Genomic DNA, 25,661 nt, shown 5'->3' with positions numbered 1-25,661 from the left:
GTCACTGGCTCTCACAGCTAGCTTGAAAGGCACTCGGTAGTCTGGTGCTGCCATCACGGGAGACGAGTAGTGCATCTGCTTGATACGGTTGAATGACTTCTCGCATTCACCTGACCACTGGAACTTCGTTTCTTTCTTTTTCAGTGTCGCACGTTTTCCAGGTTTTCTCCGATAGGCATGTTGTCGAATCAGTGTAGCGTTGGGTTCCAGGCGCACATCCTGGCTTAAGGTATTGGTAACCGTTGGAAGGTTCTGACAAATGGAAACATTGTCTTGTTTCAACGTAGTCAACTTTGCTCGCTGGGGGTTCAAGTCTGCTAGAATCTGGCCGTTGGCCAACTTGACCTCTGCAGTCTTGACGTCATCACAGGAAATTGAGTGTCTCTCAATTTGGACCGGTCTCTCTGGAACTATTGGCAGTCTGTCAAAATAACCTTTTAGCAAATTGATGTGACAATACCTACTTTTCCTAACCCTATCAGGAGTGTTTATCACATACCCTGTCTCATTAACCCGTTTGTGCACAACATAGGACCCGAAATACCTGTTCTGTAATGAACCCCGTTTAATGGGAAGGTACAGCAGCACCTTATCCCCTGGTTTAAATTCCCGACTCTTAGCCTTCCTATCAAATACTGATTTTATTTTGCTCTGAGCATGGCTCAGTTGCTTCCTAGCTAGTTCGGTCGCCGGCAACCTCCCATCTCTAACTCTCTTATTTATTAATACTCCCTTGTCCACAGTTAACAAGGTAGTGCGAGCTGCCAACAAATTTGGATCAGCCCCCTGCTCTAGAATTAACTCTTGTCTATTACAAGGTAAATCCCCTCTATCAAAGACAACGGGTTCAATTCCCCTCTGTGGGAGATCAACAGGTTCCACCACATTTAATTTGTCAGTTGACTTATCTACCATTTTACTGATAACCTCATGCACTCCAATTTCATGGCTCACACACATATCAGACAAATCACAAATATCCTCTAGATCCCGTGATAACCTACTGGCCATAGCCCTAGTCTTTACACATGCAGGAGAACTAATCTCATCAACCTCACACTCTTTTATTGGCAACGTGCTGTCTTTAATTAACAGTTGGTCACATTTCGGCTGACAACACTGACTAGTCAAATCATTTCCCAACAAAACTCCTATGTTTTCAACAGGCAAGTCCTTCACAACACCCATAATGACTGGTCCCGTCACAAACTTTGAACACAAGAAAACCTTATGTAACCTGACAACCATTTTTTCTCCAGTAACCGAGCTTAAAGCCAAACTATGTCCTGTATCTGAATTTTCAATACCAGCTAAACACTTTTGCGTTATCAGACTCTGACTACACCCGGTATCTCTATAGATTGATATTGCCTTAGGACACAACTCTTGTTTCACATCACAAACCATACCAGTGGACACATACGGGTTTACTTTCTCTGCCATGGGACTAACCATTAACTCTCTCGCTAACGGAGCTGACCTCACTAAACTGACCATTTGCGCATTATCGCGTTTCCTTTTAAAACAGTCCCCGATAAGATGGTTATCCTTTTTACAGTAACTGCAATGTGGACGAAAAGTTTGTGCATTGGCTGATAATGCAGGTCTATCCTTACTTTGCCCACCAGGTGCATTCCTTGCCTGACTAGCTGACTAACTAGATGACTCTCCCCGATAGTTACTTTCCCGGGAAAAACCTGGCTAAAATTTCTTCTTATCACCCTGTTGTAAAGAGCTACCCGGTACTGCCTGAGCTTTGTGTATTAACACGTAATCATCTGCCACTATGCCTGCCTCCTCTATCTTTTTGACATCACGATCCTCTAAATGAATACGTAAGCTAACTGGTAATCCATTTTTGATGTGCTGTAAGATCAACAACTCCCGTAACTCGGTATATGACTCTACCTGATGAGAAACAACCCATTTATCAAACATCCCTGCCTTCTTAGCCACAAACTCACTATAAGACTGACCCTGCGTGTTTCTCAACTCGCTATACCGTAAACGATAATCCTCAGGACGTAATTCATACGCCCTCAACACTGCCGTCTTAACTAGGTCGTACTGACTTGCTCGCTCATCACTCATTGAATTATAAGCTACACTAGCCTTCCCCTTAAACTTAGACACGGCTAACAATGTCCACTTAGACTGGCCAATTTAGCTGCTTAGCGGCCCGTTCAAAAAGTTGGAAAAACATATCTACCTCCTGGTCATCAAATACAGGCACTGATCTATAAGCCTCCGACATGTTAAACCCATTTCCGGCTTCTCGTCTGACTTCTTCAGTATTCAACTTTAACTCATGTTCCACTTTTAATTTTTCTAACTGGAATTCTCTATCCCTATGTCTATCTTCTCTATCCCTCTCTTCTCTTTCTCTCTATCCCTCTCTCTATCTTCTCTATCCCTCTCTCTATCTTCTCTCTCCCTATCTCTATCTTCTCTCTCCCTCTCTTCTCTTTCTCTCTCTCTCTCTCTCTCTCTCTATCTAATGCACTTTCTCTCTCTTTCTCTTCTCTTTCGTACTCAAGCTTTTTAAAAGCTAATTGTTGTTCCACACTTAACTCATTTATCTCTATCTCTGGAACAATCTCACTGTCTTCCATAACAGGCCTATCACCAAAAACTTCCTGGATAATAATTGTCTTTATATCACCTAAGGTTTTAGCTGATGTTAAATCAATTTCTTGCTCACCCGCGATTTCAACTAACTCGGCCTTACGTGCTCGCTTAATCTCCACTACACTGAGCGTAGGCCTATCCAGCAAATTCTTATCCATGTTTAGATATGATGCACTTAATATTAATTAATTTTCTAGTGAACAACGTGCTACTTCTAGTAAATTTGTAAAAATTAATTTATAAAGCCCCTATTTACAAACAATACTTTTTTTTAAATATGCGTGTCCCGTTTCAGATCCCGGACAAGCCCCCAATTTTCTACTCCTGTCACGGGGATTCTATAATTCCCGTAACTGAATAAAACACGATTATCCAAATCTCTCTCCTAACTGTATATCTATTAGATCTCTCTGTAACAGGCGGTTAAACCCTAGTATGGCTCGTCTCTAGGTATGATCAGAGATACGATCTTATATAAAGTATATATTTTTATAGCACGTTAGTTCTCTAGAAACACAACAAAAACACAATACACTTTGGAATCTGTATTAATCTACGCTGACAAATGTACAGCCGTAGTAGTTAATTAATAACAGCAATAATAACAACCCAGAACTGATCACTTAATTAGTTAATCTCTAGGTGTCTAGTTACACAATATGCGAATCACTTCACCGTTACACCACACCCACACGTGTGATAATTGAGAAACGTTTCCAGGAGAAGTTAATTAATAAAGGAATTACAACACCATTCCTAACTGGTTAATTTTTAATTAACCCTTACTACTCGTTCAGTAACGTGTGATAATTTAGAAACGCTTCCAGGGGAACTTAATTAATAAAGGAATTACAGCTCTATTCCTAACGGGTTAATTTTTAATTAACCCTAACTACTCATTCAGTAACCTTGTGACACAGAATTAATACTGGTACCGATCACAATAAAGACAATAACCTACAGTGTACCTAGGTCGTCTAGGATGACTGGCTAAGCTTTATATTACCAAATACTCATATAATGTTAGAACTAAAAGTCTACGATTTACTTCGTCAGATGACCGAAGACACTGTCTAAAGAATATTGGTATAATACAGTATCAAAATATTTAAAGTCACATCAATCACATCAAGGTTATACACAGAGCAGAAATAATATATTTACCAGTCCAAACAGACAACGTTCCCCCTGGACGCCTTCCAAATGTTTCTCCTAGATATCTCTAAAAACTAGCTATTTATTATAAATCAGAATTCGCCTGGGGGTACAAGGCGGTACCTCCCCCTATCATCTGATATTTCACTCTACTAGAGTCGGTATATTTCTCTCTGATCGTCAGACTTACTGATGCCATCGTCGCCAAATCACGGTTGTAAAAACCGCACTCGCAGAGGTATTATGTAACTACTCGCCACATGGCCTCCACAGCTGGACTAAGTGCATATTTGAATGCCCGATCGCGCGAAGTATTACGTAACAAGTTGCCCATCTGGGCTACGTGCAATGAAACTGCACACGGCCCTCTAACACAATTAAAATCGCCACAGGCGAAAACAAATTAAGAGCATGTACCGTCACAGGGATGGTGCATATAAAAGATCCCTTGTTGCTAATCAGAAAGAGTAGCTCATTGCATGGCGGCTGTGGGTTTCCTCCTTCAATATCTGTGTGGTCCTTAACCATATGTCCGACGCCATATAACTGTAAATAAAATGTTTTGAGTGCATCATTAAATCAAACATTTCCTTCCTTCCCTTACACGGATGTGTAAGAAAATTAGATCTTTAAAAAAAAACCTGAATACATGTATATTTACATGTACGTCACAAGTTTTAGCTCCAAAATTATATGAAGCTTTGTACAATGTCACGTGATAATGTATTCAGGGTTATATTTGTTATATGAATTCTTTTTCAGGCCTTGACCTTAACTTTTCTCTGTGGTAGTCCATCGGAATACTAGGTTAGAAAATCTGGTAGCGCTCGGTACAGATTGGTAGCCCCATAAGTTTTATAAATTGAAGGGGACATACCCTAGTTTTTAAACACTACAACATGTTTTTTCACTATTGGAGCAGTTTATGATCACTGAAATCAAACATTACTTATATTTATTTTGTTTAGATGATCCATTTCCGTAGAATCGAAGTGTTTCTGGTCATTCTCGTGTTTCTAATACCACAAAATGCATTTTTCATATTTTTAAAAACACACATGCCTCTGACAAGTAGTGATTACTGATTCTTTAAGGATATTTACCGGTTTTGACATCACAGACTTTTCTTTCACTCTGTTGTAAATTTGTCCAAATGTGTTACAGATTTGTAGATTAGCTAAACTGTTTTGGGGTTTTTTTTTTTTAATATTTATTTTCCCCAGTCCATTCTAACCATGTCAAGGTTGGGGAGCCTTGAATTCATGGCCTTACATCAAAGTAATATAATTTATATACAAGTACATATATCTAATTTGTTCTATAATAATATTATATAGTCATATATAACAATTTGATACATAAATGCATTTGTAATGTTTCTGTATAAATTAAAGATTGGTAAAAAACAAAACAAATTGCTATGTATAATGGAAAGGACTGGGAAATATAGGAGAAGAAGAAAGAAGATATAATGGTTAAAACACATAATAATAAATTGATAAATAAATAAATAAGCAAACAAACAAAACAGAATAAATAAATAAATAAACAAATAAAATAAATAAATACATGGGGTGAGGGGGGGGGGTAAATCTATACTAGCGTGAAACGAAAAAGACCTGGAATTCGAAACAAGCTATTGTTAGGAAATACGTTTCAGTCAAAGAGATTAAGCCATGGTGTCCATTGTTGATTAAAAATTTCGTAATTGCAATTCTTGTATAAAATAAATCTTTCTATTTCAAACTTGTTTCGCAAAATGTTTTTAACTCCATTGATATTTAATATTTTGTTCTGTACTTTCATACAGTAGATATAATATTTAATGTTGATAATCAACCAATTTACAAAGTTACTATTTTCGTTGTTGATCATACCAAACATAACAATATCTTGACTAAAAATAATGTCAATTCCTGTTTCAGTCAATATCCATTCTTGTATTGATTCCCAAATGTGGTTAACCTTGTTACAGTCAAAGAAAAGATGTTGTAATGTTTCACATGAAGCTTTGCAGAAGTCGCAAGCATTAGAATTCGCGTAATGTATCATATACAAAAATGTATTAGTAGTTAAGATTCTGTGTACTATTCTATACTGAAACCATGATAATGTTGTGTCTTTTACACATCGAAAAGGAATAACATAATACTTTTCCCATTTCTTTGTATCATACATGTATCCTTCATTTATAAGTGTCCATTTTTACAAGTTAAAACTATGGTCTGCGCCTTTAAAAAAAGAAGAAGAAAGAAATGTATTATTTAACGATGCACTCAACACATTTCATTTACGGTTATTTGGCGTCGGACATATGATTAAGGACCACACAAATATAGAGAGAGGAAACCCGTTGTCACCACTTCATGGGCTACTCTTTTTGGTTAGCAGCAAGGGATCTTTTATATGCACCATCCCATAGACAGGATAGCACATACCACAGCCTTTGATTAACCAGTCGTGGTGCACTGGCTGGAGCGAGAAATAGCGCAATGGGCCCACCGACGGGGATCGATCCTGGACCGACCACGCATCAAGTGAACGCTTGACCACTGGGCTATGTCCCACCCTTAAAAAAAAAAAAAAAAAAAAAATAATAATAATTTCCTTTTATTTAAACATGTTGTTTTAGGTGTTTAAGCATCTTGTTGATTGCAGACTACTGGGTTTAAACATCTGAGACCAATAAAAATATTGAGGTTTTGGGCATTACAGTGTATGGTGGAGTCGAGAATATTGATATTTATAATTTTTATATTCACCCAGGCAGTCAACATAACAAACTTACCATTAATAACTACCTGGATTCTATATCTAAAACACAAATTAATAAGTTAATTCTTTTAGGGGATTTTAATTGCCGAAACTCTTTATGGGGAGCAACTTCAAATGATAAACAAGGGCTTATTGTGGAACAATTTATGGAAAGTATTAAAACTATTTGTTTAAATGATGGGTCGCCCACTTTTTATTCAAACTCCTACCATTCGTGGACTTGGTCTCAGAAGGGATGGCCTCTAAATGTGAGTGGCAGGTCATGAACTATTTAAACTTAAAAAAGAATCATGGAGCAACTTTTGCTCTTCACTTAGTAGTAAATCTAATGTGGCAGAAGTATGGGCAAAAGTAAAACGCATCCAGGGAAAATCAGTCCCAAAATCATCTTTACTAAAAGCCAATACACTTTATACTAACAACCAACAAAAAGCTACAGTATTTGGACAAACCTTCCAAAAAAATTCAAGTAATGGTAATTTTCCATTAAAGTTTTCTAATAAAAAAGAAATGATAGAGAAAAATCATAAAATACCCCTGGATGCAAAATTTCCTAAATATATTACAGATTATAATATTCCTTTTACTCTCCAGGAAATGATTGAGGCCTTTGCTCACAGGAAGGGTACCGCTCCTGGCCCGGATAAATTTAATTATCTCTTTTTTCAAAACATGCCTGAAGCTACCCTCAATCTTTTCCTGGAACTCTATAATATGGTATGGAAGCAGGGTTATCTCCCCCTAACATGGAAGCATGCTGAGGTTTTTAGCCTCCCAAAAAAAGGGAAGGATCTTACAAATCCCTCTAATTACCGTCCTATATCTTTAACATCCACCATTTGCAAAACCATGGAGGCCATGGTTAATTCCAGACTCGGCTATTATCTAGAAAGTAACCACCTTTTGACCATTTACCAGAGTGGCTTTAGAAAAAACCACTCTACTTCCGACCACCTTTTTCGATTACAATCTGAAATTGCAAATGCTTTTAGTCACGGTGACCAAGTGGTCGGAATTTTTGTTGATCTGGAAAAGGCCTATGATATGGTTTGGCGACATGGTCTACTAATCAAGGTGTATAACACGGGCATTAGAGGGCCTATGTTTGCATTTATTGAACGTTTTATTAATAATAGATCTTTTACTGTTAATGTTACAGAAACTTTTTCTGACACTCTTAACCTTGAGAATGGCATACCCCAGGGATCTGTAATAGCCCCAACACTTTTCAGTATTTTTATTAATGATCTAGCCACTGTCCTAACTAGTTCTCCTAGAAAGGACACTAAGCTAAGTATTGGGTTATTCGCTGATGACACAGCTTTTTGGTGATCTGGAAAGTGTATTGAAAAAATTAAAATAGATATTCAAAAAGATATAGAGAGACGGTATAAACTTAATCTTTCACTTGATATACTATCAGTTAAATTTTTGGGAGTTATTTTTGACCCTGCATTAACTTTTAATAATCACATAAAAGAAGTAGTAAAAAATTGTAATAATTATATTAATTTACTTAGTCATATCGGCTACAACTTGGGGGGCCGATAGACATACTTTACTAATGATATTCGAAGCTTTTATCGTCTCCAGGTTACAGTATGGGGCTCAGGCCTTCTGCTGTGCCTCACCAACCCAACTGGATAAGCTAGAGACAATTTATAACAAAGGGCTTAGAATAGTAACCAGAATTACCCCGGGTACACCAAATGACAGTCTGCGTGTGGAGCTGAACATTCTTCCTCTCAATGTTAGGCGCACCCAGCTCTGTCTTAAACACTGGTTCAAAGCTAAAAATTTAGTACCACTAAATCCGGTAGCAACTATGGAACCTAATAATGATGAATATTTACACATTGATATTAATTCCGCAATTAACTTTAATAATAGAATGGCAACTAATCTTGAACTCTTGGATTTTAACCTGGATAAATACTCTCCCCCCTTGGTGCCACCCTGGTTAATCAAACCACCGAACATTCCTTTGCTTTTGAGAAATGAAATTTTAAAAACAGAATTTGATCCATTTAAAAAAATAATTTTTAAAGCTGCATTAAATGATCATTACTCTGACCATATTCATATATATACAGATGGCTCCAAGGATCCTTTTTCTGGTAAAGCAGGCATGGCATTTTATGCCACGCCGGACTTTCCTAACACACCTATCTCCCACCAGGCCAGAGTGACGGACCACGTTTCTGTATTCACTACCGAACTGATGGCCATTTACTCTGCGCTTAAGTGGATTCTCACTAATGCTAGTAAATATCCTGCTCCCCAACAATTTCTTATATTGTCTGATTCTCTGAGCTCACTTCAGGCTCTCCAGAATCTAAAATTCAAGAGTTCATATTTAAATAAAACAGATTATAAACATAATTAACTACAATAATAGTAAAGGTTTATTTATAACTTTGGAATGGGTCCCTGCGCATGTCGGCATCTCTGGCAATGAACATGCAGATATATTAGCTAAAAAAAGCCTTGTCAATGGATAAAATTGAAATAATTATTAATATCAATTTTAATGAAGTCATGGCCATAGCCCATAATTTTATTTTTTTATTTTGGCAAATAGAATGCAATCTAAAAAAAAGACTATGGCATTATTTAATCAAACCTAAAATTAATTCTAAAAGACCTGCTTATTGTAATGTGAAAGCCGAAAAAATTATTACTAAATTGCGTTTAGGCATGGTTTTTGGTCTGAACTATACTCAATTTAAATTAAGAAAGAGTAACACATCACTTTGTGTTACTTGTCAAAAACTAGATAACACAAGACACTATTTGTTTTATTGTGTTAAATATATTAACGAAAGAAAAACTTTAAAAAAAACATTTGACAACTTAAATATTAAATTTAACCCCGTCAAAATATTTAACACGCCCCCTCACTCATAAACAGGAGGTGGAGCGGGCTATTTTGACATATGTAACTGATACTAAACTAAATATATAACAAGTAGCTGGCACATAAAAATTAAAAATTACTTAAAAGTCTAAGTATGGTCCGAGGACTCTACTAGTTTACTCAATCAGGAGCCTGCCTTTTTTCACCCCTACCTTTACGGTGGCTGACACTTGGCTGGTGGCACATTTGTCCCCGGTGGTATTTGCTCCGGCTATACTCTCCCGTGCGACAAACCATAAAACTATTTTAACTCCTTTTTTATGAAAAATCTTCCTTTTTAATTAATTTATACTAATGATATACTTTTAATCCATTTTAGAATCACCGAACAGCCTCCACACATTATTTCCCTTTTATTTCACTCATCTAGCGCATTGACTGGAGAATTACAACCACATTCCTCTCTTTCTTTTTTTTCCAGAGAAGGAATCGAAATCCAGCCAATCACAGCTCTCTATTTTTATCCGCCTGTTGTTTCTTTAACACTGGCTTCTTAATGCAGAACGGCTCCAGCTAGGGATTGAGATTCAGCCAATCGCAACACACCATTCCTTACTGAGTGTCGACTATCGATCCGCTCTATTTTTAACACACTATCTGTGTCTTCCTTCTTCTGTCTTAATTGAAGTTGGCCGCTCACGGGTGCTTCCGAGGTGTCATTCGGTGGTCTCCGGTGAGCCGGGCTCCAGCCGTGTGTCACCTGGGGACTCTGCGTTTGAGCGTGCCCTTCTAAATAATTTCTGTTGTTTAAAAGTTAATGTGGATTCTTTCCACTACTTCTATATTTTTCTTTACTTCTGTACTTCCGATATCATGTCTTTCTCTCTTCAATCTTTTTTCTTAAATGCATATCTATTGTGTGTTGGGGCTATTGGCTGAGGGGGATCGAGTTCCAACCAATCGGGGCTCGGTCCCTCCAAAACTGTCTCCTATTCGGCCCGTGCTTCTAGCCGGCCAAAAACTTACTTTCTGAACCTAGTGTGAGAGCGTCTGCGTGAGTGTTTGTTGTTTTCGCCATGGCTTGGCGGCGCATATACCTGGCAGTGTCTGTGCCGCCCGCCATAGGCGAATTCTTTGGCTGGGGAGTGAATGCTTTTTAGTTCTTAATTTATATGGTATATTGATTATATTTTTAAATAAATGTTATAATAAATGTATTAGTTATTAATTAAATCTTCCTCTTAGCATTTTAAATTTTTCTTTAGTATTTTAATATATATGTGTTTATTTTTAAAAATACATAGGTTTTAAACGGTTATTAATTTGATCGGTCATTATTGTATATATCTTAAATAAAAAAAATTAAAAAAACCTGACCAGTACTCGGCGTCACCCACTTAACGATTGAGTGGTTTCCTGGGTGATACCGAGGTTTATATAGCAATGACGTTTGTCATCCATATAGGTCACGCACCCCCCCCCACCCCCCACCACCCCCCCCCCCACCCCCCCCCCCCCCCCCCACCACACCCCCCCCCCCCCCCCCCCCCCCCCCCCCCCCCCCCCCACCCCCCCCGGGTGTTGGGCTCACGAATGCTTGAGGAGAAGAGCGAGGACACTTCCCATCAACAACCGGATCAACCATCCAACTATTAACATCACCACCACCAACTGCAATACGTTTCACCACCACTCCGGACGGCGACTCGCGGGCTTTTTCATGAACATTATCATTAATCATCCATCAATCATTCATACCATTTTAACTTTTGCCCACCTGTGTTCTATGGATAACTTGGGGGGGGGGGGGGGGGATGCCGTGGTAGGGTGCTTTTTGGGTGTGTTAGGGCGTTGGTGGTTTTGGGCCGGTAGGGAAGCCTGGTAGGAGGCCTCTCTCTCTAGGGGCACATTAATAGAGTTTTCCGTTCTCGTTCCCGTAGCCCGAGCACCAAATGAATAGCGAAAACATCCCTGGCTACCGCTAAGGTCGAGCCTGCTTGTAATGCAATGTAAAACAAAGTTACTTTCAAACTAAATGCTTAAACTTATAGATATATAAACACATTTTAATTCAGACCTGCTATACTGTATACAGGTAGTTGTCATGGTAATACAAATGGCAATCAACAATAAATACTGTTAGAGCCAGGGGACTACCCCTAATACGTCCACCTTATTATGGAGACTTTTTAGCAGATATTGCTACACATTTACAAATACATGCCGCTGCATTAATCTCTCAGGGAGGGGCGGGATGTAGCCCAGTGGTAAAGCGCTCGCTCGATGCACGGTCAGTCTAGGATCGATCCCTGTCGGTGGGCCCATTGGGCTATTTCTCATTCCAGCCAGTGCACCATGACTGGTATATCAAAGGCCATGGTATGTACTATCCTGTCTGTGGGATGGTGCATATAAAAGATCCCTTTCTGCTAATCGAAAAGATAGCCTATGAAGTGCCGACAGTGGGTTTCCTCTCTCAATATCCGTGTGGTCCTTTACCATATGTCTGACACCATATAACCGTAAATAAAATGTATTGAGTGCATCATTAAATAAAACGTGTGTGTTGTCTTGTGATTTGTAGATGTGTCTACATCTAAGAGGAAGAGATCTGTTGATGACTCGACTCAACCCATTAAGAAAATAAAGACCGAAGGATCATCAGTAAGTCTTAGAATATTTGTAATAAATAGAGGATACTCCCCAAGTGTCTTGTGATATCATAATTTATCAGCACGAGTTGATAAAAGTATGAAACCCGAGGCTTACTTGGATTTTTATACTTTATCAATGAGTGCTGATAAATTATGATATCACAATACACGAGGGTGGTATTCTTTTTATCATCTGTTATCATTCTTTTCATTTGCGACATTTGTGTGTTGAATGTCACTATATTTGGCAGTGGTTGACTCGTTAACTAGCAGAACGGCACTGCATGGTGTGACATCACTAATGAGAGGTTTAGCACTGAAACAAACACAGTGACGTAACAAAATATTGTCTAGTGATTAAAATTCGACTAATCAAGATTATAAGAAGTGATATCTACAGCAGAGAATATCACAAATTACAGTGTCAGCGATATCTCCTACAAAAGCCTTTAATGGATGATAAATACATGTACAGTCGAACTTGGTCTAATGGGCACCTCTATATAATGGCCACCTGCCCATAATAGCCACCCTGAAACCCCCCTAATGCATTTCTTTCTTTATTTGACCTCTGTAGAACGACCACCTGTCCAACGTGGCCAGAGGCCATTATTTTTCAGCAAAAATAAGGTCTGAACCTGCATTACCGGCCAAAACATTATTTAAAAAAAAAATCATATCCTTCCCACCATATATGATAGTACATCAATTTAGTTCCCAGTAAATTCCATTGTTATCTGCAATACCGCCATTGTTGTGTCACGTGATCGGAAGTTTGGAGATTTGATTTGACTCGACAAAGAACAAACTTATTTTGATGTTATCATATGATGTTATTGTCGTAAACAAATATACGTTTACTAATGCTAAGCATTATTTTAATCCTTTTACAACAATTAATAATTAGATTTTATTGTGAAATATGTTAGGGTTTTGATTGAATATCTTGGGACCTCTACATAAAGGCCACCTGTCTATGACAGCCACTTTCTGTTGGTCCCATGAGTGGTTGTTATATACAAGTTCAACTGTATACAGTATGTGAACCAACAGTATGATCAACTAGGCATACATACAATGTATACATGTAGTTTGTTTTCTGGTTTGTTTTACTGATCACCACCAAATCAAACCCACAGACGACAGTAGTAACATATGTGACTAAAACTCCTACCTGCAGCATATCAATCGACATATACACCACAGATATAAATACTACCACCCCTCACCCTTAAAGTAAATCATTCCAGAGATGACAGGTGACGTCTATGACTATCCTAGTTCTGTACAAAATTTGAATAATTTTTTTTAAAAAGGTACCCCATATATGTACATGTTTCAAGCACAAGTCTACCTGACACAGTGGTACTACATAAAATAAAATTGCATACATTTTTGTGCCCAGATGAAATTATTTTGTTTTACAACGTACACATTCATATTTATCACCAATAACAGGACTTGTGGTATTATCTGCTCTATCAAAAGTTGGGTACACCTCGAACTTTGACCCAGCCAGAAGTTATTTGGTTTAGTACCATCTACAGTGAAACACTTTGAAATCAAGCACTCAGTAAATCGGAATTCACTATAATAAAAAAAAAAAAACAGGGACATTTTTTAAATACAGAATAGAACCTCTTCAAACTGGATACCCCTTAAAACCAGACATTTTACTTGGTCCTACCATGTCCGGCTTAGAAGAGTTTCACTGCATACCTTTTTTAGGAGTTGAATAAACTAACAGTCGGAGTGCTGAGAGTTGAATAAACTAACAGTTGGAGTGCTGAGAGTTGAATAAACTAACAGTTGGAGTGCTGAGAGTTGAATAAACTAACAGTATGAGTGCTGAGAGTTGAATAAACTAACAGTAGGAGTGCTGAGAGTTACTGGGTTACACCTGTATATTTAGTTGGGCTAATTAATGACATTAACAAATCAACTATACCTTGTACCAATGGACATTTTAAGTGTTTTAATACACCCATCTTTGACGGGTCATACTATCGTATGGCGTTCTCCGTCCAAACCTTTTATAATATAAATAAGTAAAAAAAAAATTGTATATTCCATTTATAATGCATGTTTTTAATTAAATATCATAATTTACCTCTTTTTTTTTCTTTGACGGGTTGTACTATGATATGGCGTTGTCCGTCCAAAAACTTTTAATAATATAAGTAAGTACTTTTGGGGGGTATATTCAATTTATAATGCATATTTAAAAATAAATATCATAATTTTACCTCTTTTTTTTTCTTTGACGGGTTGTACTATGATAGGGTGTTGTCTGTCCAAAAACGTTTCATAATATAAGTAAGTATATATTTGTATATTTAATTTATAATACATATTTTTAATTAAATATCATAATTTTACCTCTTTTTCTTTTCTTTTCTCCAGAGTGTTCAAGATGACGTTGTGTACTGGAGAATAAACTTTGAGCGCTTTCATCAACATTTTCGTGATCAGGCTATTATTGATGCAGTGTCGAAGAAGATTGATAAAGTATGTGAATCCCAGACTTTTTAATCAACAAGGGCAGGATTTAGCTCAGTTGATTGGGGTGCTGGCACTGTAGGATCAAATCATCCCGGTGGATACATTCAACTAATTGGGGTTGTATCTTTTTTCCATCCAGTGCACCACAACTGGTCAAAGACATTCGTATGTGCTTTCCTGTTTGTGGGAAAGTGCATATAAAAGATCCCTTGCTGCTGGTGTAAAAAAATGTGTGGGTTTCCTCTGATGACTATGTGTCAGAATTAACAAATGTTTTGACATCCAAAAGTCAATGATTAATTAATCAATGGGCTCTAGTTGTGTCGTTAAACAATTTTTTTTTTAATTGACCAGTATTTCCCTGCCGTGTTTTAACCCTCTCCCTAACCTACATGTATATTGATGTTGGTCATCCATTTTTTAATTGACCAGTATTTCCCTGCCGTGTTCTAACCCTCTCCCTAACCTACATGTATATTGATGTTGGTCATCCATTTTTTAATTGACCAGTATTTCCCTGCCGTGTTCTAACCCTCTCCCTAACCTACATGTATATTGATGTTGGTCATCCATTTTTTAATTGACCAGTATTTCCCTGCTGTGTTCTAACCCTCTCCCTAACCTACATGTATATTGATGTTGGTCATCCATTTTTTAATTGACCAGTATTTCCCTGCTGTGTTCTAACCCTCTCCCTAACCTACATGTATATTGATGTTGGTCATCCATTTTTTAATTGACCAGTATTTCCCTGCTGTGTTCTAACCCTCTCCCTAACCTACATGTATATTGATGTTGGTCATCCATTTTTTAATTGACCAGTATTTCCCTGCCGTGTTCTAACCCTCTCCCTAACCTACATGTATATTGATGTTGGTCATCCATTTTTTAATTGACCAGTATTTCCCTGCTGTGTTCTAACCCTCTCCCTAACCTACATGTATATTGATGTTGGTCATCCATTTTTTAATTGACCAGTATTTCCCTGCCGTGTTCTAACCCTCTCCCTAACCTACATGTATATTGATGTTGGTCATCCATTTTTTAATTGACCAGTATTTCCCTGCCGTGTTCTAACCCTCTCCCTAACCTACATGTATATTGATGTTGGTCATCCATTTTTTAATTGACCAGTATTTCCCTGCCGTGTTCTAACCCTCTCCCTAACCTACATGTATATTGATGTTGGTCATCCATTTTTTAATTGACCAGTATTTCCCTGCCGTGTTCTAACCCTCTCCCTAACCTACATGTATATTGATGTTGGTCATCCATTTTTTAATTGACCAGTATTTCCCTGCCGTGTTCTAACCCTCTCCCTAACCTACATGTATATTGATGTTGGTCATCCATTTTTTAATTGACCAGTATTTCCCTGCCGTGTTCTAACCCTCTCCCTAACCTACATGTATATTGATGTTGGTCATCCATTTTTTAATTGACCAGTATTTCCCTGCCGTGTTCTAACCCTCTCCCTAACCTACATGTATATTGATGTTGGTCATCCATTTTTTAATTGACCAGTATTTCCCTGCCGTGTTCTAACCCTCTCCCTAACCTACATGTATATTGATGTTGGTCATCCATTTTTTAATTGACCAGTATTTCCCTGCCGTGTTCTAACCCTCTCCCTAACCTACATGTATATTGATGTTGGTCATCCATTTTTTAATTGACCAGTATTTCCCTGCCGTGTTCTAACCCTCTCCCTAACCTACATGTATATTGATGTTGGTCATCCATTTTTTAATTGACCAGTATTTCCCTGCCGTGTTCTAACCCTCTCCCTAACCTACATGTATATTGATGTTGGTCATCCATTTTTTAATTGACCAGTATTTCCCTGCCGTGTTCTAACCCTCTCCCTAACCTACATGTATATTGATGTTGGTCATCCATTTTTTAATTGACCAGTATTTCCCTGCCGTGTTCTAACCCTCTCCCTAACCTACATGTATATTGATGTTGGTCATCCATTTTTTAATAAATCGTAATCTTTGAATAAAGGCAGGGGTGGGATGTAGACCAGTGGTAAAGCGCTTGCTTGGTGCGCAGTCAGTTTTGGGATCAATCCCAGTCATAGCAGGTTGCCTGTCTATGACTGTCAAAATGACCAAATGTTTGACATCCAATAGCCGATAATTAATATATCAGTGTGCTCTAGTGGTGTTATTTAACAAAACAAACTTTAACTTTTGAACAGAAGCCTGCCTTAAATAGAAGCCTGCACCAAATATAGGCCGAGTCTTGGAGCATTGCGAAAAAAAAGAGGCCTATACCTTCAAAAGTATAGGCGTTATATATAAAGGCATGTTTATGCTGTTATAGCTTTGTACTGTTACTGAACATGTTGTGGCCATCACTCCCGTTGCCTGGCGAGAACAACCAGAAAATTTCTAAGTATTTCTCAGTGCGCTAACATGTGTCCATGTGTACCAAAAACGTTTGGAAGCCTACATTAGAAGATGTCCTATAGCAAGGCTATGTGAGAAAATGTTATCTGAGAAAAATAGAAGCGTGCCTTGAATGGAGACCTGTCTGAAATAGTTGCCATGTCTCAGAGCATTGTGAACAGAATTAGAAGTCTACATTGTATGCTTTAATTCACGGATTTGCAGTACATACTTACCGTAATATGTTTAACACTCGGAAGCTGATGCAGCATGCAATTGTTAGGCCATTTCAGGAGCCTGGCATTTGGGAATTTGGGAATTTTTTTGACTCTCTGATCCCATCAGTGGGCCCATTAAGGCTATTTCTTGCTCTGTCCAATGCACCATGACTGGTATATCAAAGGCCATGGTATGTGCTGTCATGTCTGTGAGATGGTACATGTAAAAGATCCTTTGCTACTAATGGAAAAATGTAGCGTGTTTCCTCTGTAACACTATATGTGAAAATGACCAAATGCTTGACCTCCATAGCTGATGATTAATAAATCAGTTTGCTTTAGTGGTGTCATTAAACAAAACAACTTTTTTTAACTTTATAGCATACACGTTCATGTATGATAATCTCTTAAAATTTCCTTCAGTGTAATGTGTTCTTTATAAATATAAAGTAGTTTGATCCTGCGACGCAAGCACTTCAGCCAACTGAGCTACATGTACAGTACGCGAACCAACTATAATTGCGTCTAGACGGCGACTCCGACCAAGCTAGACGGCGTCTAGACTAGTAGACAAAATTTGAAAATGTCCTGTTAAGACGGTTGATCGGCAGTAGCTGCAGACACTGAAAACGTGCACGAGCTACTTGAGTTGAGCCTCTAAGCTTCTTTTTTTTTTTTGGTTGTTGTCAATTGCCACTATGCTACGTTATTAACTATTTAAGAAAAAAATAAAAAATAAAATAAAAATACCGGTATATGTATTTCACGTGGGTTTTTTAAAATCGCGTGTGACGTGTTTACAAGACATTTGCACTACAATGAAAATAATAATTAAATAATAGATTTTTATTAACCAATAACCCTTGTAAATCGTTCAATGGGAAACAATTACAATAAACAAACAATGAATAGGAGCGTATGGAGAAGGGATAGTTCTTCGGTTTACTAATGAAAGAAGTGAAATCAAGAGAAAAAGGGGGAGACGAAAGAATAAGCTTGGTTTTGCGCACTTGATATTTAGCACAGCAGTGGACAGTTCATTTCATGTGTGAGGGGAAATCGAATCTGTTTTTATGTTTACTACATTTAAAAAAGTTAAATAAATAATAATAAAAAAAAGAGAAAATGATAAAAAAATAAGTGTTTTTAAAAGGATTTTTTTTTTTTTTTGAGGGGGGGGGGGATACTGCATGTTAATAAATATTTAAAAATAATAATAAGTTTGCTTTTGCCTATGTGACGATTTTTATGGGCAGCTATGGATATTGTTTTATTTGTTGGAGGGAATCAGGAATCAGGTTCCAGGTCGGTAGGAATAATATCTGGGGGAGGGCGCACAACTTAGCGGGGGATCACAGCCTCCATAGTGTGGAAAGGAAATGTTTTATTTTGAACAACGCACTCAACACATTTTATTTACGGTTATATGGCGTCGGATATATGGTTAAGTATCACACAGATAGTGAGGGAGGAAACCCGCTGTTGCCACTTCATGGGCTACTCTTTTCAATTAGCAACAAGGGATCTTTTATATGCACCATCCCAGACAGGATAGCACATACCACAGCCTTTGATGTACCAGTCCCATAGTGTGGAGATGGGACACAAGCCATATTTTTACCTTTATTCATTTTTGTCCTCGAGTGCAAGTGGGGCGGGTGGTCGTCCCCCCCCCCCCCCCCCCCCCCGTCCCGTCCCCTCCCCCCCCCCCCCCCCCCCCCCCCCCCTCCCCCCCCCCCCCCGCGCCCCCCCCCCCCCCCCCCCCCCCCCCCCCTTCCCCAGTCAACTTAAATACCCACAGGCCTGGGATGTCGAATCTGTTCGCTGGGTTGTTAGTTTTTAAATTTTATTAATTTTCTTGTTTGGCCAATAAAATACACTACATATATGGTATTTGATCCCCGCTAAGTCTATTAGTATGTTTTATGATATCTTTTCAGGTGCTGCCACAAATTTGGGAGCAAGTAGTATATTGTAGTATTTACTTTATTTTTTGTGTATCTTCGTTAAATTTGTCAAGTCTGCTTTCAACTTGCCCCGTGTCCATGTTGGTGTCCTCTACAGTGATTTTAAATTTCATAGTAATCAATATATCTTTTCGACTTGGCAAGATGATTGGGACGGTGCGGTTGCAAATAAACTTCATTCTGTCACGCCAGTCCTGGGAGAGTGGCAGTCATCCTACAGGCGGTGCAGGAAGGATGAAGTAGTCTTGTGCCGTGCCCGCATCGGCCATACATATTTGACGCATTCATGTATTTTAAAGAAGGACCCCCCTACTCCCCCTCAGTGTGAACTTTGTCAGTGTACACTGACTGCGCCCCATTTTGGTGGAGTGTGATCATCTCAAGCCGACAAGAAATGATATATTTGGCAACAGAAATGTTTTAGAATCTTTTAAACTCCATCCAGCATTAATTGTAATTTTTTTTAAACACTTCTGTACAAAGTTTTAAAATATACCTACCTTGACTTATGTATTATATTGTACTTTTTTCCCACAGCTCTTTACACAGTGGTTTTACATAAATATATAAATAATGTTTTCATCCACTAATTGTACCAATATTACCTGTAAACGTGTACCACCGATTTGACCAACGATCACAACGATCGCGGGTTACATGTCGTTTACGAACTTTGTTACATAAATGTGTGTTGGCGTGATTTCCAAAAGAAACAATGGTACAGGTTTTATCTGGAGCTGTTGTTGTTGCAGATGTATTCTCTCTAACACCCATTTACCTTTTCCTCCACTAATTGTACCAATATTACCTGTAAACGTGTACCGCCGATTTGACCAACGATCACAAGTTACATGTCATTTACGAACTTTGTTAAATAAATGTGTGTTGGCGTGATTTCCAAAAGGAACATGAGTACAGGTTTTATCTGAGCTGTTGTTGTTGCAGATGTATTCTCTGTAACACCCATTTACCTTTTCCTCCACTAATTGTACCAATATTACCTGTAAACGTGCACCGCCGATTTGACCAACGATCACAACGATCGCGGGTTACATGTCGTTTACGAACTTTGTTACATAAATGTGTGTTGGCGTGATTTCCAAAAGGAACACGAGTACAGGTTTTATCTGGAGCTGTTGTTGTTGCAGATGTATTCTCTGTAACACCCATTTACCATTTCCTCCACTAATTGTACCAATATTACCTGTATACGTTTACCGCCGATTTGACCAACGATCGTGGGTTACATGTCGTTTATGAGCTTTGTTAAATAAATGTGTGCTGGAGTGATTTCCAAAAAGAACTTCGGTACAGAGCCTGTTTGTATAACGTACAGCTATATGTATATTTTCTTTTTCTAGGAATGTCGTTGTAGATATCTCTCTCTACTGGGTGTTTTTTTTTGTGTATAGATTTTTTTCAATGTTAATCCATACAATTTGATTTGGGAAAATATTCGGGTTTTTTTTTTTATTACTATTATTATTATTTTTTGGTTTTTTATTATGTCAAATATATTTATATGCTAATTTTATCCATTCAATTTGATTTGGGAAAATACCCCATAATGAAATATGCCTTTTTTTTTCACCAGTTGCCATACATACACACCAGTGTGTGTTTATACCGCCAAAGTTACAAATGATCGCCGGGTCTGCGATATGCTTAGTTACATAAATGTGTTTACGTGATTTGCAAACGGAACTTAGGTTACAGGTTTTATCTGGAGCTGTTTATTTTGCATGTGTATTCTCGACTAGTTGTACCAATGTCATTATTTATTATTTCACTCGGGACATAAATTTGATAATAACTGGTAACGCGTTTATTATTCTCTATGCATGCATGTTTACCGCCGATTTGACCAACGATCACGAGTCGTTTCATCTGCGAGCTACTCAATCTAATTAAAATTAGCTCCACTATTACATGTGGATCTAAAGACAGCCAGTTGGAGCTCATGTCCACCAATCAAAACCTTACTTGCAGAATCCTGCCAGTGATTTAAAAATAATTTGAAAACATTCCGAATTATCCTGAGGGTATACGACATGTTTCGTGTGAATTACGAATGCCTTAAAACATGTTTTATTTTATAAAATAAATAATTTGTAATGTAAAACTAAAGACTGATTTAGTTTTTTTAAATTTTATAAATAAATAAATAATTTTTAATGTAAAATTGAAGACTGATAACCCACCCCGTACGTATTGGTATGGTTCGCTGTACTGCGACCACTAAAATAGACTTCGCCCGATATTTTTAGAATTTATATGCTCCCAAATAACGTTATAAAAGGCGAAGTGTGATTGGTCAATATTTAAATTATTATTTACAGACGAAATGTTACCTGGACATTGGGGACTACGCAGTGTTGTTAGTTTTAAATCACTGGCAGGATTCTGCAAGTAAGGTTTTGATTGGTGGACATGAGCTCCAACTGGCTGTCTTTAGATCCACATGTAATAGTGGAGCTAATTTTAATTAGATTGCGAGCTACTTTGTTAATATGTAAATGTGTGTTGGCGTGATTTCCAAAAGGAACTTTGATATAGGTTGTATCTAGTGCTAGTGTTGTTATTGTTGCGGACCTGGTATAGTCCCCCTGTTAATTTGATCCATACAACTTTATTTTGGGAAAACTTAAGATTTATTTCATCCACGCTAAATCTTTTACTGGTTTATAATATTTTGATTTATTTTCTTCTTCTTTTTTCAGGCGTTAAAATAAGTACAAAAACTAAATAATAAAAGACTACGAAGAAGAATCTGGTATATTTTGGGTAAAATTCCATGTCGGTCCCATTTTTATTCAACGTTATATTACTATCAATGGAATAAATGTTAATATCCTAAAAGGTACCGACATAATAGTCCTCATTCTCCCACTTTTCCAGTTACTCTGTTCAGAAGGCCGGAAATGTGACATTTTAACACCTGAAATTAAAACTTTTCTTAGGGAAGCAGGTTCAGACCGTGAAATACATTTAATTTCATCTCCCAGGCCATTGAACCCACACCATGCCCCCCACCCTATCCACCCCTTTCGAATGCACCCCGCGGTCATTATTATAGGCTATATCCCTCCCCCACACCCACCCCCCAATTTTTTATATTTATAAATATAGCCACCCCGGGCCCCCCCCCCCCCCCCCCCCCCCACACCCCCATGTTAGTACATACCCATGCCTTAGTAGCTGGAATGAGACATAATCTCACTGGCGGGGATCGATCACGATTCTAGACTTAAATGAATGCGTCCGAGCAAGGCACAAAACAACTTCATCCTTCCTGCACTGGCAGTAAGTGGACTACCACTATTCCAAGATTGGGATTGGCAAAATGAAGCATGTTCGTGACCGCATAGTCCTTGCAATATCAAAGCAACAGATAAAAAAACAACAACAAACAAACGAAAAAACCCAACAGTTGACAAACTTGTTTTTATGTTATAGTCTGCATCTGCCATGCACATGTATGCAGGTGTTCATGTGTATTGCATCGCAACCAGGTGTACGTACATGTGTTCTTACCATCTCTCCATACAGACCACCAAAGCAAGTACAAAGCTACACAGCGTAATGTGTATTCAGTTCAAAGAGCGTGCATGTTCATGTAAAGTACGTAATTCAACAGTATTGTTCTGCTGGCTAATGCTTGGTACCTGTGTTAATTGGTTAACTAGTAGGAGGGGAAGGGGAAATGCGATGGACTGAAATATGCAATACATTTAGTCTAATCCAGCCAAACAAGTGTACACTAGATTAACAGTTGGGCACAAATTTAGAGGGTTCACCAAAAATAAAAATGCAGACAGTGGTCTCAAATTGTGTTCGTCAATAAGAACCAAAATTGCTCTGAATATGCAATTTAAATATGACTTGACCTGACTGAAATTTTAAACGGAGTGCTTTCATAATCAGGTTATGTCAGGTCATAGGGTTTAACGTGCACATTCAGAGCAAGCTGTTTTAGCGCACAGCTGTCATGGGCACAAGTGCCGGCCTCAGCTGGCTCCTCCGTCCAGGACAGGAAAGGGTTGGGGTGGGTGGAAGAGGGGACTGTCTGCATTGCCAGGTGTAAGAGAGTAGCACGTCCAATCGGTAGCAGGTGGAGGTGGTTTTGGTGCTATGGTATTTGGAATATCCCGTAGGATTAAGCCAAATTGAATGTAGGACATTTGATGCATTTTTGAACGGTCCGCCTAAATGGAAATGGGGAGCTATATATATTGTTGAACTTAGTATGCCGAGAGTAGCTCGTTACTGGGACCTCGTTGGTGTTGAGATGTCTCCCAAGGTTGCCCATAGTGGCCCTTAAAAGGGCCTGATCTGGTCACAAAAGGAAATATTCACTTGGTTTCACACATACACAAACACCGATTGCCACGTTTAGTGAAAATTGTAGGCATTAGGACGAATATTGTTAAAATGGCAACTGATTCAAAATTGTAAATACAAAAATGCTAAGTAAATTTAACAATAAAAGTACACAATATTTCAACTCAATATCTTGAGGCATCGGTTGAGTATCACCTGATTGGATTTTTTTCTCGTTCCAACTAGTGCACCACATCTGGTCATATGTGTTTTCCTGTCTGGGAAAGAGCATAAAAAAGATCCCTTGCTGCATTAAAAAAAAATGTAGCGGGATTTCCTCTGATGACAACGTGGTGTTTGACATCCAATAGCCTATGATCAATGTATTCTAGTGGTGTCATTACACAATACACTTTAACTTCTAACAATATTAAAGTACAGATAAATGTTCATAAATGGTAAATTTTTAAAGAACACCACAGTAAAAACAAGTAATATAAACAAATATTATGTACCGGCGTCGTGGTTAGGCCATCGGTCTACAGGCTGGTAGGTACTGGGTTCGGATCCCAGTCGAGGTATGGGATTTTTAATCCAGATACCGACTCCAAACCCTGAGTGAGTGCTCCGCAAGGCTCAGTGGGTAGGTGTAAACCACTTGCACCAACCAGTGATCCATAACTGCTTCAACAAAGGCCATGGTTTGTGCTATCCTGTCTGTGGGAAACGCAAATAAAAGATTCCTTGCTGCCTATCGTAAAAAGAGTAGCCTATGTGGCGCCAGCGGGTTTCCTCTAAAAAACAAAAAATAGTGTCAGAATGACCATATGTTTGACGACCAATAGCCGATAATAAGATAAAAAATCAATGTGCTCTAGTGGCGTCGTTAAATAAAACAAATAAACTTTACAAATAATATGTAGTAACACGAAAATAACAGCGATTTGGCTTAGATGATAAAACGTTTTCAATTTCATGTCCGCATTTTCTTTGACCTACAAGCCCAAGTCAAAACTAAAACAATGTCTATTTCTCAATTAGCTCGTGCGTCTTGTATCAGGGACACTTCTAACAGATTGTCTGGGTCACCATAATGGATTAAGTACTAGCCAGTCTTCGCAATAATTATTATCTTTTGGATATAAATTAGGGTGCAATTAGTCCATGCAATAATTTGAATAAACAAAATCATGGGCTTCGTTTGTTTCGATGTTTGATCTCCCCGAGCAGTATGGTCTAATCGTGTGTGTGTGTGTGAGAGAGCGAGAGAGAGAGGAGAGAAGGAGGACGGATGAGAGAGAGGAGGAGAGAGGAGAGAGAGAGATTCGGCTAAACCAGCAGTGGCGTAGAAGCTGCCAAAAGGGGGGGGGTGGGGGGGGGCACACACAACCTATATATAACTAAAAACGCAAAAAGAAAACGCAGGTCCTGGAAAAATGCGAAAGAATTGCACTTTGTAAAGCCAGTATCTTTGGTGGAAATTTTGAACCTCAACTGTGTTAAAGGGACATGGCACACACCCACACCGCAGTTCAACCTGCGTGTCAATTTCCTTACCTGTGTGACGTCACGAAATTCTCCACAAAACACGTTGTTTGCACGTTGCTGGATCATTCCGTATATGAATCCAGTGCAAACCACACTCATTGAAATCCTTATAAAGCCTACACACCTGGCGATTTAATCGCCACTAAATTCAATTGAGTAGTGACAGGACAACAGAATCACATTTTAAAAATGCCGCGACTGACGCAACTCCAGCGAGGGATTGCCATCGGGAGTTGCAAGCGGGACAGACCCGTACTGCTGTAGCCAGACAATTGGGATGTCATGTTTCGACAATCGCACGCCTTTCTCAACGTCACCAAATCACTGGATCTGTGAAACGATCGACCAAGCACCGGCCGCGCCGAGGGTTGACAAACAGCAGCCCTATAGGGGCCGGTTACATCCGGGTGACCCACTTAGGAAATCGGATGCTGCCAGCAGCTAACACCATCACCAGTGAGGGGCTCACGTGGACAGGGTCCCCGCGGATACCGTCGACGCGTATGAGGGCAGCAGGACTCCGTAAACCGCCGTCCTTATGTGGGACCCATATTGACCCATCGGCACGCCACAACGTAACAGTGGCGCAAAAAAATCAAAGATGGCGACGTGGCCAGTGCAACAAGTCTGTTTACTGATGAGCA

General features: G+C 38.6%; 1 protein-coding gene across 2 annotated transcripts in view; it reads left to right on the top strand.

Moving 5' to 3' along the window:
• The window catches only part of LOC121386895 (DNA-directed RNA polymerase III subunit RPC3-like), a 92,289-nt gene that overhangs the window by 7,206 nt on the left and 59,422 nt on the right, over window positions 1-25,661 (top strand). For both annotated transcript variants that reach the window (XM_041517939.1, XM_041517945.1), the window contains exons 4-5: window positions 12,000-12,079; window positions 14,473-14,577. In XM_041517939.1, coding sequence (XP_041373873.1) covers window positions 12,000-12,079; window positions 14,473-14,577 — 185 coding nt within the window. The remainder of the gene's footprint in view (window positions 1-11,999; window positions 12,080-14,472; window positions 14,578-25,661) is intronic.

This window comes from Gigantopelta aegis, chromosome 2, assembly GCF_016097555.1.
Source record: "Gigantopelta aegis isolate Gae_Host chromosome 2, Gae_host_genome, whole genome shotgun sequence".
NCBI lineage: Eukaryota > Metazoa > Mollusca > Gastropoda > Neomphalida > Peltospiridae > Gigantopelta > Gigantopelta aegis.
This window is presented reverse-complemented; position numbering and strand designations above follow the sequence as displayed.